General features: G+C 43.2%; 1 protein-coding gene across 1 annotated transcript; it reads left to right on the plus strand.

Moving 5' to 3' along the window:
* Window positions 1-11,237: 11,237 nt before the first annotated feature.
* On the plus strand, window positions 11,238-12,197 carry LOC306920141 (chemerin-like receptor 1; the record flags this gene model as incomplete). The annotated part of the gene is made up of 1 exon (XM_079496776.1): window positions 11,238-12,197. One exon carries the CDS (start codon window positions 11,238-11,240, stop codon window positions 12,195-12,197), a length of 960 nt encoding a protein of 319 aa, XP_079352902.1.
* Between the last annotated feature and the right edge of the window lie 259 nt (window positions 12,198-12,456).

Below are 12,456 nucleotides of genomic sequence, written 5' to 3' on the forward strand. Positions count from 1 at the left end.
ACTGACAGGAGGATCATTGCTAGCAATACCTTGGTCAATCCTGTCCGACATAAATAACTTGGAAGACATCTTCATAGCTCAAGTTAATGGAACTTTGCATTGTCTGCTGCCATGGGAGAGTGAATTTGCCACCATCTTTAGTATGATCGTCGTTTCACTTTCGGTGATGTTTTGGATTGAATGTTGTTGGAGATGACAGTGGAACAATATAATATATCCAGCACTGTTATTTTTGTCCTTGGACGAGGAGTGAAAAGATAAAATGTGTAGATTTGTGAGGCTATAAAAACCTTTTGGGTCGAGTGCTGCAGATGGTAACTGTCCTCCCCCCACTGTTCCAACAGCTGCTTTGCTTTCACTGGTCTTTAATTACTGAATTAAGCCAAATAATTTTTAAAATAGATTATTGCTGTCAGGTGGAAACCTTGTATGTCCAAAACAGTTACTTTTCAGGAAATGAAATAAATAAACGGTGTTCCAGTGGATTAAATGTAGTTATTATTTAGTCACAAGCTCTTGTTAAAGGTACATTCAGTGATTTCACTTAATTCAACTATCACTTATTTTTTCTTATTGTTTGGATAATCCTCCCTACTATAAAGTGTGCTGACCATATAAGGAGTTCCTCCCTGTCCCCAGTGAGCCCCTGGGGTAAAAAAAACCCTAGTTTCGGTTTGGGCTTTGGGTGGCAAAGCTTTCATCCAATCAGGATGAGAGGTGCCTTCCTCCAATCATGATCGAGTGTGGCTGGCATTGGTGCGCGTGCTGTTGGTCTGTCGTACTTCCCCCACTGTAGAGCGTGTGCATGTGCACATCTTGTTACCGGGTGGACCGTTTTTTTTCTCCAAATCACCAAATCACTGAATGCTCCTTTAAGACTTTTCTTTGGTTAGATATTTATAAAACTCACAGACAGGCATAACCACTTTCAATCTGGCATCGCTATTTTTTATTTGATTAAAAAAAAAGTCTAAATGTTTAAAATTATAAACAGAAGAAAAATCTACAAGCTCACAAGGAGCATGTAGTTATGCTATTTCCCCTACCTTTGCGTGACACTATCATACGACCAAGTATACGTATAACATCATAGGGCATACATTTATGAAAAAAAACAAAACATAAAAAGATTAAATATGGCTAGAGATATAAGGTTTCTTTCTGCCCAACAGCGACGGTAGGTTCTGGTTTTGATGTGCCAGCCATCAAGAAGTTTTCTCGAGATATCTTTGAATTATTGAATCATACAGTTATTTGATCTGACTTTTCCATTAATCTCTTCTGGTACGGTGTTCATGACATGCTGCTGCAGCATGCAGAGACAAGCACGACACACCGACAAATCCTCCCACATGAAATCAAGAGACACAGTCAGAACTGATCATCCAGCAAGAAAGACACATGAAGTTCGAAATCCTCATTCCAAACAAAGACTTTGTGTTTGTGGCATCACAGAATGACAATGAGGCTTTGTAAAATGCAGCAGCAGCCAACCAGTCCAATCCATCTGGATTAATGTGCAAAAGGATTCAACCTGGCCGTGCCCAACCAAAAGAGTGCCTGAGACAGAATATGTTATCTTATCTGCAAACATGACAGAGGAACACATGTCTATCGTGACTACCGCACACGCACACACGCACGCACGCACGCACGCACGCACGCACGCACGCACGCACGCACGCACGCACGCACGCACGCACACACGCACACACACACACACACACACACACACACACACACACACACACACACACACACACACACACACACACACACACACGATGTTCATCTGCCACAAAAAAACGCCCCTTTTCGTAAATGAATGGCCTACTTGATCATACTACAGTGTCACACAAAAGCATCAAAAGCAGGAGATCCGCAAGCTCAAAACACGTTGCTTGTTGGGTTTCCACTCAAGAGACGATACTGTACGGCTATGTATTGTTGTGACACGTCATGCCACCATATATTGCCATCTCCATATATGAAGATCACGACACTGACCTCATCTAACCCTGGATAACCATACATGGAGATGACTGGATCATCACCTCTCCATATATGGAGCTCATTCGAACCCTGTACACTAAAGACACGATCCATATATGGCCAGTACAGAATTAATTCCATTATGTTGATCTGACCCCCAATGCCAAAGTGCCAGCACTCGCCCAGCAGTCTGCCGTCACCCAGGGGGATGTGTTGCGATCTCAGGGCGTCTTACTGGTATATTCGCCTACAGTATGTATGCATGCGTAGAGTGTGTATATGTATGAATTTGCACATATGTATGTGCATATGTAAGTCATGTGTATGTATGTACAGTATGTGTATTAGCCGCTGAGCTGCTGAAACCCTCTTGGGATTAGTGAGCAAGTAAGGCTGTAGATCACTGCTGCCTCTAGTGGCGCATAGTGGAAAATCACAGAAGCGGTTCATGACTTGCGTGATTTATGGGACAGGCCAAATAAGCAATGTGCCAATCTCACCAGCAACCAACTGTATGTGTGTACAGTATGTGCATGCATCTATGCATATATAGGCTATAGTTTAGTATCAGTATGTTTGTGCATAAGTAATTATGTATTTCAGCGTGACAGTATATATGACTGCTGATCCTTCTTTTTTGCAACACACTTTTAACAAAGACATTCTCACTATGTCAGCTGTATCTGGTGGTCCTGAATACTTAGACCTGGATCCAACCTACCCTGACCTTCTGATCAATGCAATTTGTGGCCAGCCCAGCAGACACTCCGCCAATAAAGAGAACAGAGGGAGCTGCTTCTGGGCTGGACTGCCAATACTTATTTGAACCACCCTCATTGATTCTCTTCAACTTTAATGACCAAGCTATTTTGGTAGAAAAGGGGCCTCAGAGAACTTGGACCAGGTGTGTGAATCCAGTGGAACGAGGCCATATTGTTCCAGGAGGCTAGCTGTCTGAAATGGGCATGGCTGCCCAACACTGAGCTACTGTAACTGTCTCACAAATCTGAGAAAGCAGTTTAGATTTGCATAATATATCTAGGATTATCCACCAAACAGATCCCAAAGCACCCCTCCAGAGATGTTGCCAATAATGATCTGCTAAGTTGAATACAATTTTAAATGAGTAGCACCCTCCTTTGAATCTCCGTCGTGCTGCTATTTCAAATGCTGTTGCTCTCCCTAATAGTAATAAATAGCCCTGCATATTTTAATGGGACTGCAGAGCTGAGTTTTACCACCTTGTGGCTGTAATTAGTGAGCACTAGAGAGCGCAGAACATGGTTACTTCAGAGGCGTGTGGTTCTTAATCTTCAGTTGCTGAGCTGGGAGGATCATTTACAGTTCTTTGTTCTGGCCTCTGCTGGCTTCTCATCCTCACTTGGACCTGGGATTACAGCAGTGTCTAAGACTAAGTGAAGGGCTCAGGTTGCAGTGCCTCTAGTGAGCACACACTTCATCCATCATGATGACTGACATGTTTACTGATGTAAGATAGATGACTGATGTGCTGTTCTTAACGGTATAATAAGATAAGGGGCTGGAGGGAGGTGTGCAGAGTCCATGTGCCCTGCCTGTCTGTATTCCTGTTTTCATGTGCTCCTCTGTCTGCCTGTCTGTTTGCCTCTATATGTTTCTGGATGTTTTGCTTCTTGTTTGCCTTTTTTGTGTGTGACATTCAGCTGATTTCACCTCTTGAAGTAATTAATATAATGGCTATTACTAAATCCACTGATAGAGCCCTTTCAATGTGTGTTCCAAATAATGTGACAGAAACCATTAAGAAGAAGGACATCATCCACAATGAATTGTTCAGCAAGTCTCTGGCAGTGATACTGGAATGTGCTGCCTTCATCCCACTACATCCCACCCCGCTAAACCTGAGGCAGGAATTCTCTGGTGCGTAAGAACCATTCTCCCAGGGCTGCCTGCATGCCAAAACATTCCGAAACACTTCAGGGCCCTGTTTTGGCAAGAGGTGTGCCACAGACAGACACATTGGCGTGTTTTTTTCCCCTGTGTTTGGTATTCTGAGGACTTGCTGAGCTTCGGTGTGGGAGGGAGTGCATTAGGGGTGTGTCATTTGCAAATCACCACTGCACTGCACCACATTTGGGGTCAACATGGACCACAATTTGCACCTGGGTTGGACCCCGTATACATACGCTTATGTTTATGTTACAGTGAAATCGAGAAACCAGTAAAATAGGCCTATCTCACAGCCCCCTTTCCACGCCCACTTCCGGTAGATAGTGGTGTCATTTAACATTAGGCATTTACACTTTTTTTCTCTGGAGAATCTAAGTACATTTCCTAATGTTAAAATGTCAAAGACCGATTATAATATGAAGACAATGGTATAACAACTCAAATAAGTAGAATAAACCTTACCTTTACAAAACGGTAGTTTGTGGCTTGTGAAAATACCTCTTTTAACATGGAAGCCTATGGACCGCAAAAAAAATAACACCACTAGCTCAAAAAGGGGGCGTGGAAAGGGGGAGGGGAAATGCTGTGAGATAGGCCTATTGAGAAAGACCTCTAAGGGACCCAACCCTGACCTGCGGCCTCCTTTGCCGAAGAAACGGGCGCCCTATCCGTTTTCTCGAGTTCACTGAGCAGCAGAGTAGTCATTTTGCGGACATCCATCCTTGTAGTTTATTTGCTGATAAATGAGGTTTAACTTCTTATAGGATCAGTGCCAGTCTGCCAGACCTACATCATGTGCTCTTGGCGGTCAGTTTGAGCTGAGGTGCTGCTGTAGATTCGTTGTTGATGACTGCACTTCCCATATACAGTAACATCAGTTTGCTATTGGGATAAATGACGTGTATTTTCTTCCATGGTGACACTGTGGAAATTACCAGTACTCTTTTGCACTGAGCAGTGAGCACAGTGTACTCTCAGTGAGCACAGTGTACTGCTCTTAAAAGGTAATGAAAAGGGATTATTTGATTGGTCATGATTGAAGCCATCTGCAACAGACTCACAAACTCCTTCATTTCCACTGATATTATATTCAGCCTAATCCAATCCACCTATAGCTACTTCACAGGGTACTGCAGTCTGGGAAATACCAAACATCTGTTGACATGCCCCAAACACCATGCCGTTTAACGCACTTATTTTAATTACTTCCACAAACACTTTCTCGCTTCACCATGTGAAACAGATTTGGTGAATTTTAGAAATTTATTTAATTTAGGGTATTCCTGTAAGAAGTTTCACTTCAAAGGTGGAACATAATTTGTTTTTTTACATTTGTGCATGCTGTGTTACTTGCTCCAGAAGCTGGGTACTCCATCTTCCACAATGGCTTGTTCTCATTACAACTGGTCCACATCAATAGGCTACATGAATAATTCAGTCTATCTCGATGGATGCTGATGAATGTGTTCATCACCTTTGTCCTGTAATTGCAGAGGATATCGGAAAGCAGTAATGTGTTAATTAAATTCACTGTGCTGAGTGCAATTTTAGGCCAAGGTGAAATATGATCAATTATCACCTTGCGATTGTAAATTCCTCATAACCCCACCACTATGGATATTTCTGTATCTGTCCCTTTTATGCCCATATATGGAGTTCTGTGTGAGGCATGCCCAAATATGGAATCCAGGCCAGTCTAGGACGTCAGTACTATGATGTCATATTGATCAAGGCTCTGATATTGATGGCATCAGGGATTTTTGAGTGGTGCAAACCACTCCAACAACTGGCTTTGTACCCGTGTACCCGTGTTCGTACCAAAAAAATTAGCATGGTTACTATGGTCACTGACATTACGTCAGACCACAGCTGATCAGGCTATATAAGACCTTGCACCACTCAGTTCACACGGGTGTTCTTTTTTTTCAAAGACCCAACATCCACCCACTGTCGAACCCCACAAGGACATTTTAATATAGGATGTGCTATAAAGTGAGCAGCACTGACTCTACCTGATGCAATGCTGCTTAACCTAATTCATGCCAGCAGCATATGTTCTGTCAATATATGCACACTGCAAGGCGTACCACTTGTGTACTCAAGAGCGGAGGTGGAATAATTTCACCTGGTGACTGACAAATATTTTGTGAGTGAGTGAGTAAACCATCAGTATATGTAGCAGTTTATCTGCTCCCCGACTGAAACTGCAACACTACGGTCTGGTATTGTTCTCAATCTGTGGGTTGGGACCCCCAGGGTGGTCCCCACATTCTAGAGATGCACAATATTGAAATTATGACCGATTATTTGCAGGGTCATATCGGCCGATACCGATTCATTATATTTATATTGAAGTCACTAGTGAATGTTTTTAATTTGTTTTCAATATTGTTTTGCTGGTAAAAGTAGATACTGCTGCGAGTGCAAATTAAGCTATTGCCAGTCACATTATTATTGCGTCATCAATATCGGTGAAAATAATCAGGATTATTTTAAAATCGGTTCGATACCGATATGGCATTTTTACAATTTACAATTTAGCAGACGCTCTTAATCCAGAGCGATTTACATTAAGCAATAACAAAAAGCATGGCATACATAAAATATATGTATTATATCACATATATAAAAAGTAGTTATCATGAAACATGCGTAAGCTAAGAATCAAACAAAATGTAATGCCTACAATTCCAAGTGCTTGTCAGGGTGGGGGACCCCAGCCCACACGCACAGAATACATACAGTATTTGGCTTCTTGGACGCCAAAAACAAATGCTTGCAATGGATTCAGAATCACAAAAAGTTTGACCCGTCATAATTATGCTACTTGTGAGTGATTGTTTTTACATTTTGCCTGCATACAGGTTGTTAATGGTACCCCAACTTTCAGCAGCCGTCAACAGTTCCCAAGGCAAACAAATTGGAACAAATTGAGGTCATTTTAGATACCTTTTTATGAACACATTTGTGAAGAAAGCTATTGGTAAGTATTTATTTTGCAGATTGGTCACAAATTGGAACAGCCTGGGGAGCTAGACAACCCAATAGACAGAGAGAGGCATCACTCCAGACGAATGTCTCGCTACTTAACCTTGGTCTGTCTGGAAAACACTGAACAGTCAACGGGTCGGTGAGGACGACATCTTCTGATGCATGTGTGTGCAGTGAACCACAAACCCTGGTGGTACACACCATGAGATGTATACAGGTATGGCAGTTGTGTGGATGCAATGTAGTGCATAGGTTTCTGGTGTCATGCAGATTTTTTTGTGCATGGAGAGATGTGTGCTAACAGAGTGGTTTGGTAGGAGATAGAGCACGGATAAACGGCCATGTGCTTGTGTACCCCCTGTCTATTAGGAACGGCCATGTGCTTGTGTACCCCCTGTCTATTAGGGTAGAAGGATATATATAATAAGGTTTTCACTCCAACAGAAAGCTGTTTTAGAGTCATTCAATTTTGTACAATGATATTGCAAAACAAGGCTTGCTTTCTGGCCTACGTACTGAGGCACCAATGCAACTCACTGTGACACGGAAGTCCTTGTGACCACGGAATCGATGGCAGCAGCAAGGAAGTGCGACAGGTTTACACACACACACACACACACACACACACACACACACACACACACACACACACACACACACACACACACACACACACACACACACACACACACACACACACACACACACACACACACACACACACACACACACACACACACACACACACACACACCAGGGGCGCCTAACTTTGTTTCCTGGTGGGGGAGCACAGATTTGGACTCATGTGCGCGTAGCGCTCGCAAAATTTGCGCGCGGAAAAGAATTGTGTTTTTCGGGCCGAGTCGGGTGTCTTAGCACGATTCTAACTCTGTTAAAAGCATGACAGCCACTACTAAGAAGTCACTACTGACCTTGTTTAAAAATACCCACATTCTTAACTGCAGGGCTAACAAGCATTGGTAGGCTACTGCACATTCATGTCTGTGTGTGTGTGTGTGTGTGTGTGTGTGTGTGTGTGTGTGTGTGTGTGTGTGTGTGTGTGTGTGTGTGTGTGTGTGAATGGTGCCGCCGCACAGGGCCTCGCGCTAGGCAGTGTTTTTTTTAAGAAACAATAATCGCATCGCAGCCCGTTCCGTCGCAGTTGATTTTTCACCTATTTAAGCCGCGGTCGGTTTGGAGCCGCCCCCCCCCCCACCCCAATCTGCTGGAGCAGCTGCTCCGTTTGCTCAATGGCTCAGGCGCGCCCGACACACACACACACACACACACACACACACACACACACACACACACACACACACACACACACACACACACACACACACACACACACACACACACACACACACACACACACACACACACACACACACACACACATAAAGTTGCCTCCTCACTGGTCACTGGCCACACTTCTACCAAGACTCTTCTCTGGCTGACGTCTCTTCAACACTTTGAAACAGGTAACTATGCTTTTATTGTATTGTCTTTATTATGACATGTAATGATTGAAACAGGTAACTATGCTTTTATTGTATTGTCTTTATTATGACATATCTAGAATATAGAGCTGTTTAAACCATTAAGACCTGAAGGCTGATTCTTCAAAAAGCTTTCTAAATCATTCTAACAGAATTAATGACTACATCCAGAGTTAATGAATTAATGACTAAATCCAGAGTTAATGAATTAATGACTAAATCCAGAGTTAATGAATTAATGACTAAATCCAGAGTTAATGAATTAATTACTAAATCCAGAGTTAATTAATTAATTACTAAATCCAGAATTAATTCATTACTAAATCCAGAGTTAATTAATTAATGACTAAATCCAGAGTTAATGAATTAATGACTAAATCCAGAGTTAATGAATGAATGACTAAATCCAGAGTTAATTAATTAATTACTAAATCCAGAGTTAATTAATTAATTACTAAATCCAGAGTTAATTAATTCATTACTAAATCCAGAGTTAATTAATTCATTACTAAATCCAGAGTTCTCAGACTCTTTGGTGCCAAAGACCCAAAATTATCCCTATTTGAACAGCAGATGTATAAACCGCAGAGCGGCACAAACTGACATGCTGTGAGCTTGTAGATCTGCTATTCATAAGAATCACACACGCACGCACGCACACGCACGCGCACACACACACACACACACACACACACACACACACACACACACACACACACACACACACACACACACACACACACACACACACACACACACACACACACACACACACACACACACACACACACAATTTTGAGGTAGTATTTGTACTTTACTTGAGTATTTCCAATTTTTCCAATACTTTTACTTCTACTCCACTACATATTGGATCCAAATATTGTACTTTTAACTCTTGATTATTATATACATTTTGGCCATTTGAAAATAGCCGATCTACAAGCTCACAATGTGTCACATTGCGACGCATTGTGAGCTTGTAGATCTGCTATTTAAAAAAAAATATCTGTATACATTTCAAAACAAAGTTGGACATTCTGCATAATGATAATTACTTTTCGTACTTTAAGTACATTTTGATAACAATACTTTTGTATTTCTACATTGCATCGTTCCTTTTACTTAAAGGGTTAGTTCAGACTTGTGGGACTTAAAGCTGTAGGAAATACTTAATATACATGAATCTAGTGGTTTCAATTAAAGGTATTAATAGAGTTCTGCTCTGGTTTTGGTGAATATTAAGTAGTTCCGGTCATTTGGTGGGGGTCTGGGGGCCACACCAAATCAGGGCACACCAGGCCAGGTCAGGTTGTGGCCAGCTGGTGGTGCTATAATAGGCCAATGTGAAAAGGGTGCCATTTGTTCTTACACCATTGGTGGCAATTGGATGATTTGAGGCATTTTTTCCAAAAATGTGTTACCTGTTGGTGGCGCTATAACAGGCCAATGTATAAAGGGTGGGATATATTCCTCGGCCTAGTAGGAAAGTCTGTGCAAGATTTCACGTAAATTGCACGCTGCGTTCATGATTTGAGGCTTTTTGTTTCAAAAGGGCCAATCCTGCAAACTTTGAAAGCCAATGTTAGCCAATAAGGATGGAATATGACATTTCGGACAGATCCGTCTTGAACACATGACTATAGAGATAGTGTGTAACGATTTGCGGGATTTTTGGACAGAATCTGGAGGAGTAATATCAAAAGAATTGTTTTTCAAAAGTCGGCCTCCTGGTGGCGCTATAACAGGCCGTTCTGGACATTTTGAGGCAGAGGTTCATCGTTGGCATCCAGGGAGTGTGGCATCGACCGGATTAGTGGTGCCAGACACACGGACGGACACACGGACGGACGGAGTGCAAAACATACACTCTCACTCCCCATGCCTTCGGCCTGGTGGAGACAATAAATGAATCCACAAAACTAGCATCATTTGTATTGTTCCTATTTCTACCATAGAGGGCAACTTTCATTGAACTTTGACCTCTCTGTCACATGGAACTATTTGTGTCCAGTATCACTACGCCAGCAGCAGCACTAAACCATTGTCCATTGTGGATTAATCTAACTATAAATGCGCCTCGACTCTGTCCGTGTGCGTGCGTGTGTGCGTGTGTGCGTGCGTGCGTGCGTGCGTGCGTGCGTGCAACACCATGCTCAGGTGTCCACGTTAAACTGCTCCATTGTAACTAACACCGTTAATGTAGTGGGTGCAGATTTAAGATGCATTGTGCTTCGACACAATCACAAGCCTGCATACAACAAGGCACTGCTTCACCGATGGAGTCTACCGACAGCCGCTGCTGCCTGGTGGTTCCTGTGAGCAGCTACCGGGAAGAGAGGCGTCGGACCTGGCCTTCTAGCGGTGTGTCTGTCCTCTGTCGGAACAACAGTGGGTGGATTTTGGGCCTAGGGGATCAGCCACGCTGCGGAGAACGATATGACACCGGGTGGCAATGCAGGAGTGTACTGGGAAGTTGTTTCCTCTGGTGGTCCAGCCTGGGACATGCCCGACTGGTTGTTGGAGGGGGTTTACACTACTCCTTGTGCCCATGGAATGCTGGGTGACATGAATGACATGCTTGTTGTATCCTGACTGAGGACATATGCCTTGATTTTGTTGATGTAACTTTGCTGCTCCTGAACAATTTATGTGCCTGTATGCAATTTCCCTTTGTGGACATAAATACATTGTTAAAATGAGTGTGTGTGTGTGTGTGTGTGTGTGTGTGTGTGTGTGTGTGTGTGTGTGTGTGTGTTAAAATGGCGTGTTAAAACAAAGCATAACCTTATATTCATTGTTTTGTTATTTTTGGGTCTCAGGACGATGGAGAATATGACCACACCAGCTGTTCATCACGATGATTATGATTATGACTGGGATAAAATGTACAAATCCATCATCTACAGCGTGGTCTTGGTGCTCGGCGTGTTGGGGAACGGTGTGGTCATCTGGGCGACGGGCTTCAGGATGAAGAAAACCGTCAGCACCGTTTGGTACCTCAACCTCGCCGTGGCCGACTTCCTGGTTACAGCCTTCCTGCCCCTGGCAATCACAGAGAGCGCTCTGGACAACATGTGCAAAATGGATGGTCTGGTTTTCTACATGAACATGTACGCCAGTATCTTCACTCTGGTGCTGATCAGTGTGGACAGATGTGTGTGTGTGGCGTGTCCAGTGTGGACCCGGAACCACCGCACCGTCAGAAAGGCATCCTGGGTCAGTCTGGGAGTCTGGGTTCTGGCCTTGGCTCTGAGCATAGAGACCTACGGTGATACGGTCCTGTGCTTCGACTACTATGTATACACCACCACAGGTGTCATCACTAACGTCGTCGTGGGATTCGTGGTTCCTTTCTCCGTCATCGTCTCCTGCTATTCCGTCATCATCTACCGGCTCAGGAATAACCGCTCGCTGGCCAGCCAATCAGGTCTCTCCTTCAAAGTCATAGCAGCTGTTATCGCCGCGTTCTTCCTGTGCTGGATCCCCTTTCACATCATACGGCTGATTTATGTGTGTTATCGGATGGGTCTGATAGAGAACAGTAACACACTGGGTCTTGTGATCAGCTTCGGGGAGCCCATAACCATCGCCCTGGCTCTCCTCAACAGCTGCGTGAACCCGCTGCTGTACGTGTTCAGTCAGGGTTTCAAGGATGTGTTCAGCTGCAGGTCCGTCCTAAAGGTTCTGGAGAAAGCCTTCGCTGAAGAGCCTCCTCAGACCAGCAACACTCCCACAGACCCAGCCGTCACCCAAATGATGACCCTGTCTGGGATAGAGGGTTAGTTAAAAAATAACAGATTTGCAGAACACATTTCCGATTTTTCAACAGCTAAAGTTTAAAATAATAGTTAAAGTGGTTACAAGCTATAAGGTGACACAGATCCGTTCCAGGTCTTGATGGGTTAATATGTAGAGCTACTCATTTTCTTCTCAGTATCCTAAATGTTCTCAAAGATTGAAACCATGATGAAAAGTAACTGTTTATTTTATTATTTTTATTGTTTTTTAAACAGTATTTTTGGAGCTTCTCTTTGACATGATG

The sequence above is a fragment of the Electrona antarctica genome (assembly GCF_951216825.1).
Source record: "Electrona antarctica genome assembly, chromosome: 1".
Lineage (NCBI taxonomy): Eukaryota > Metazoa > Chordata > Actinopteri > Myctophiformes > Myctophidae > Electrona > Electrona antarctica.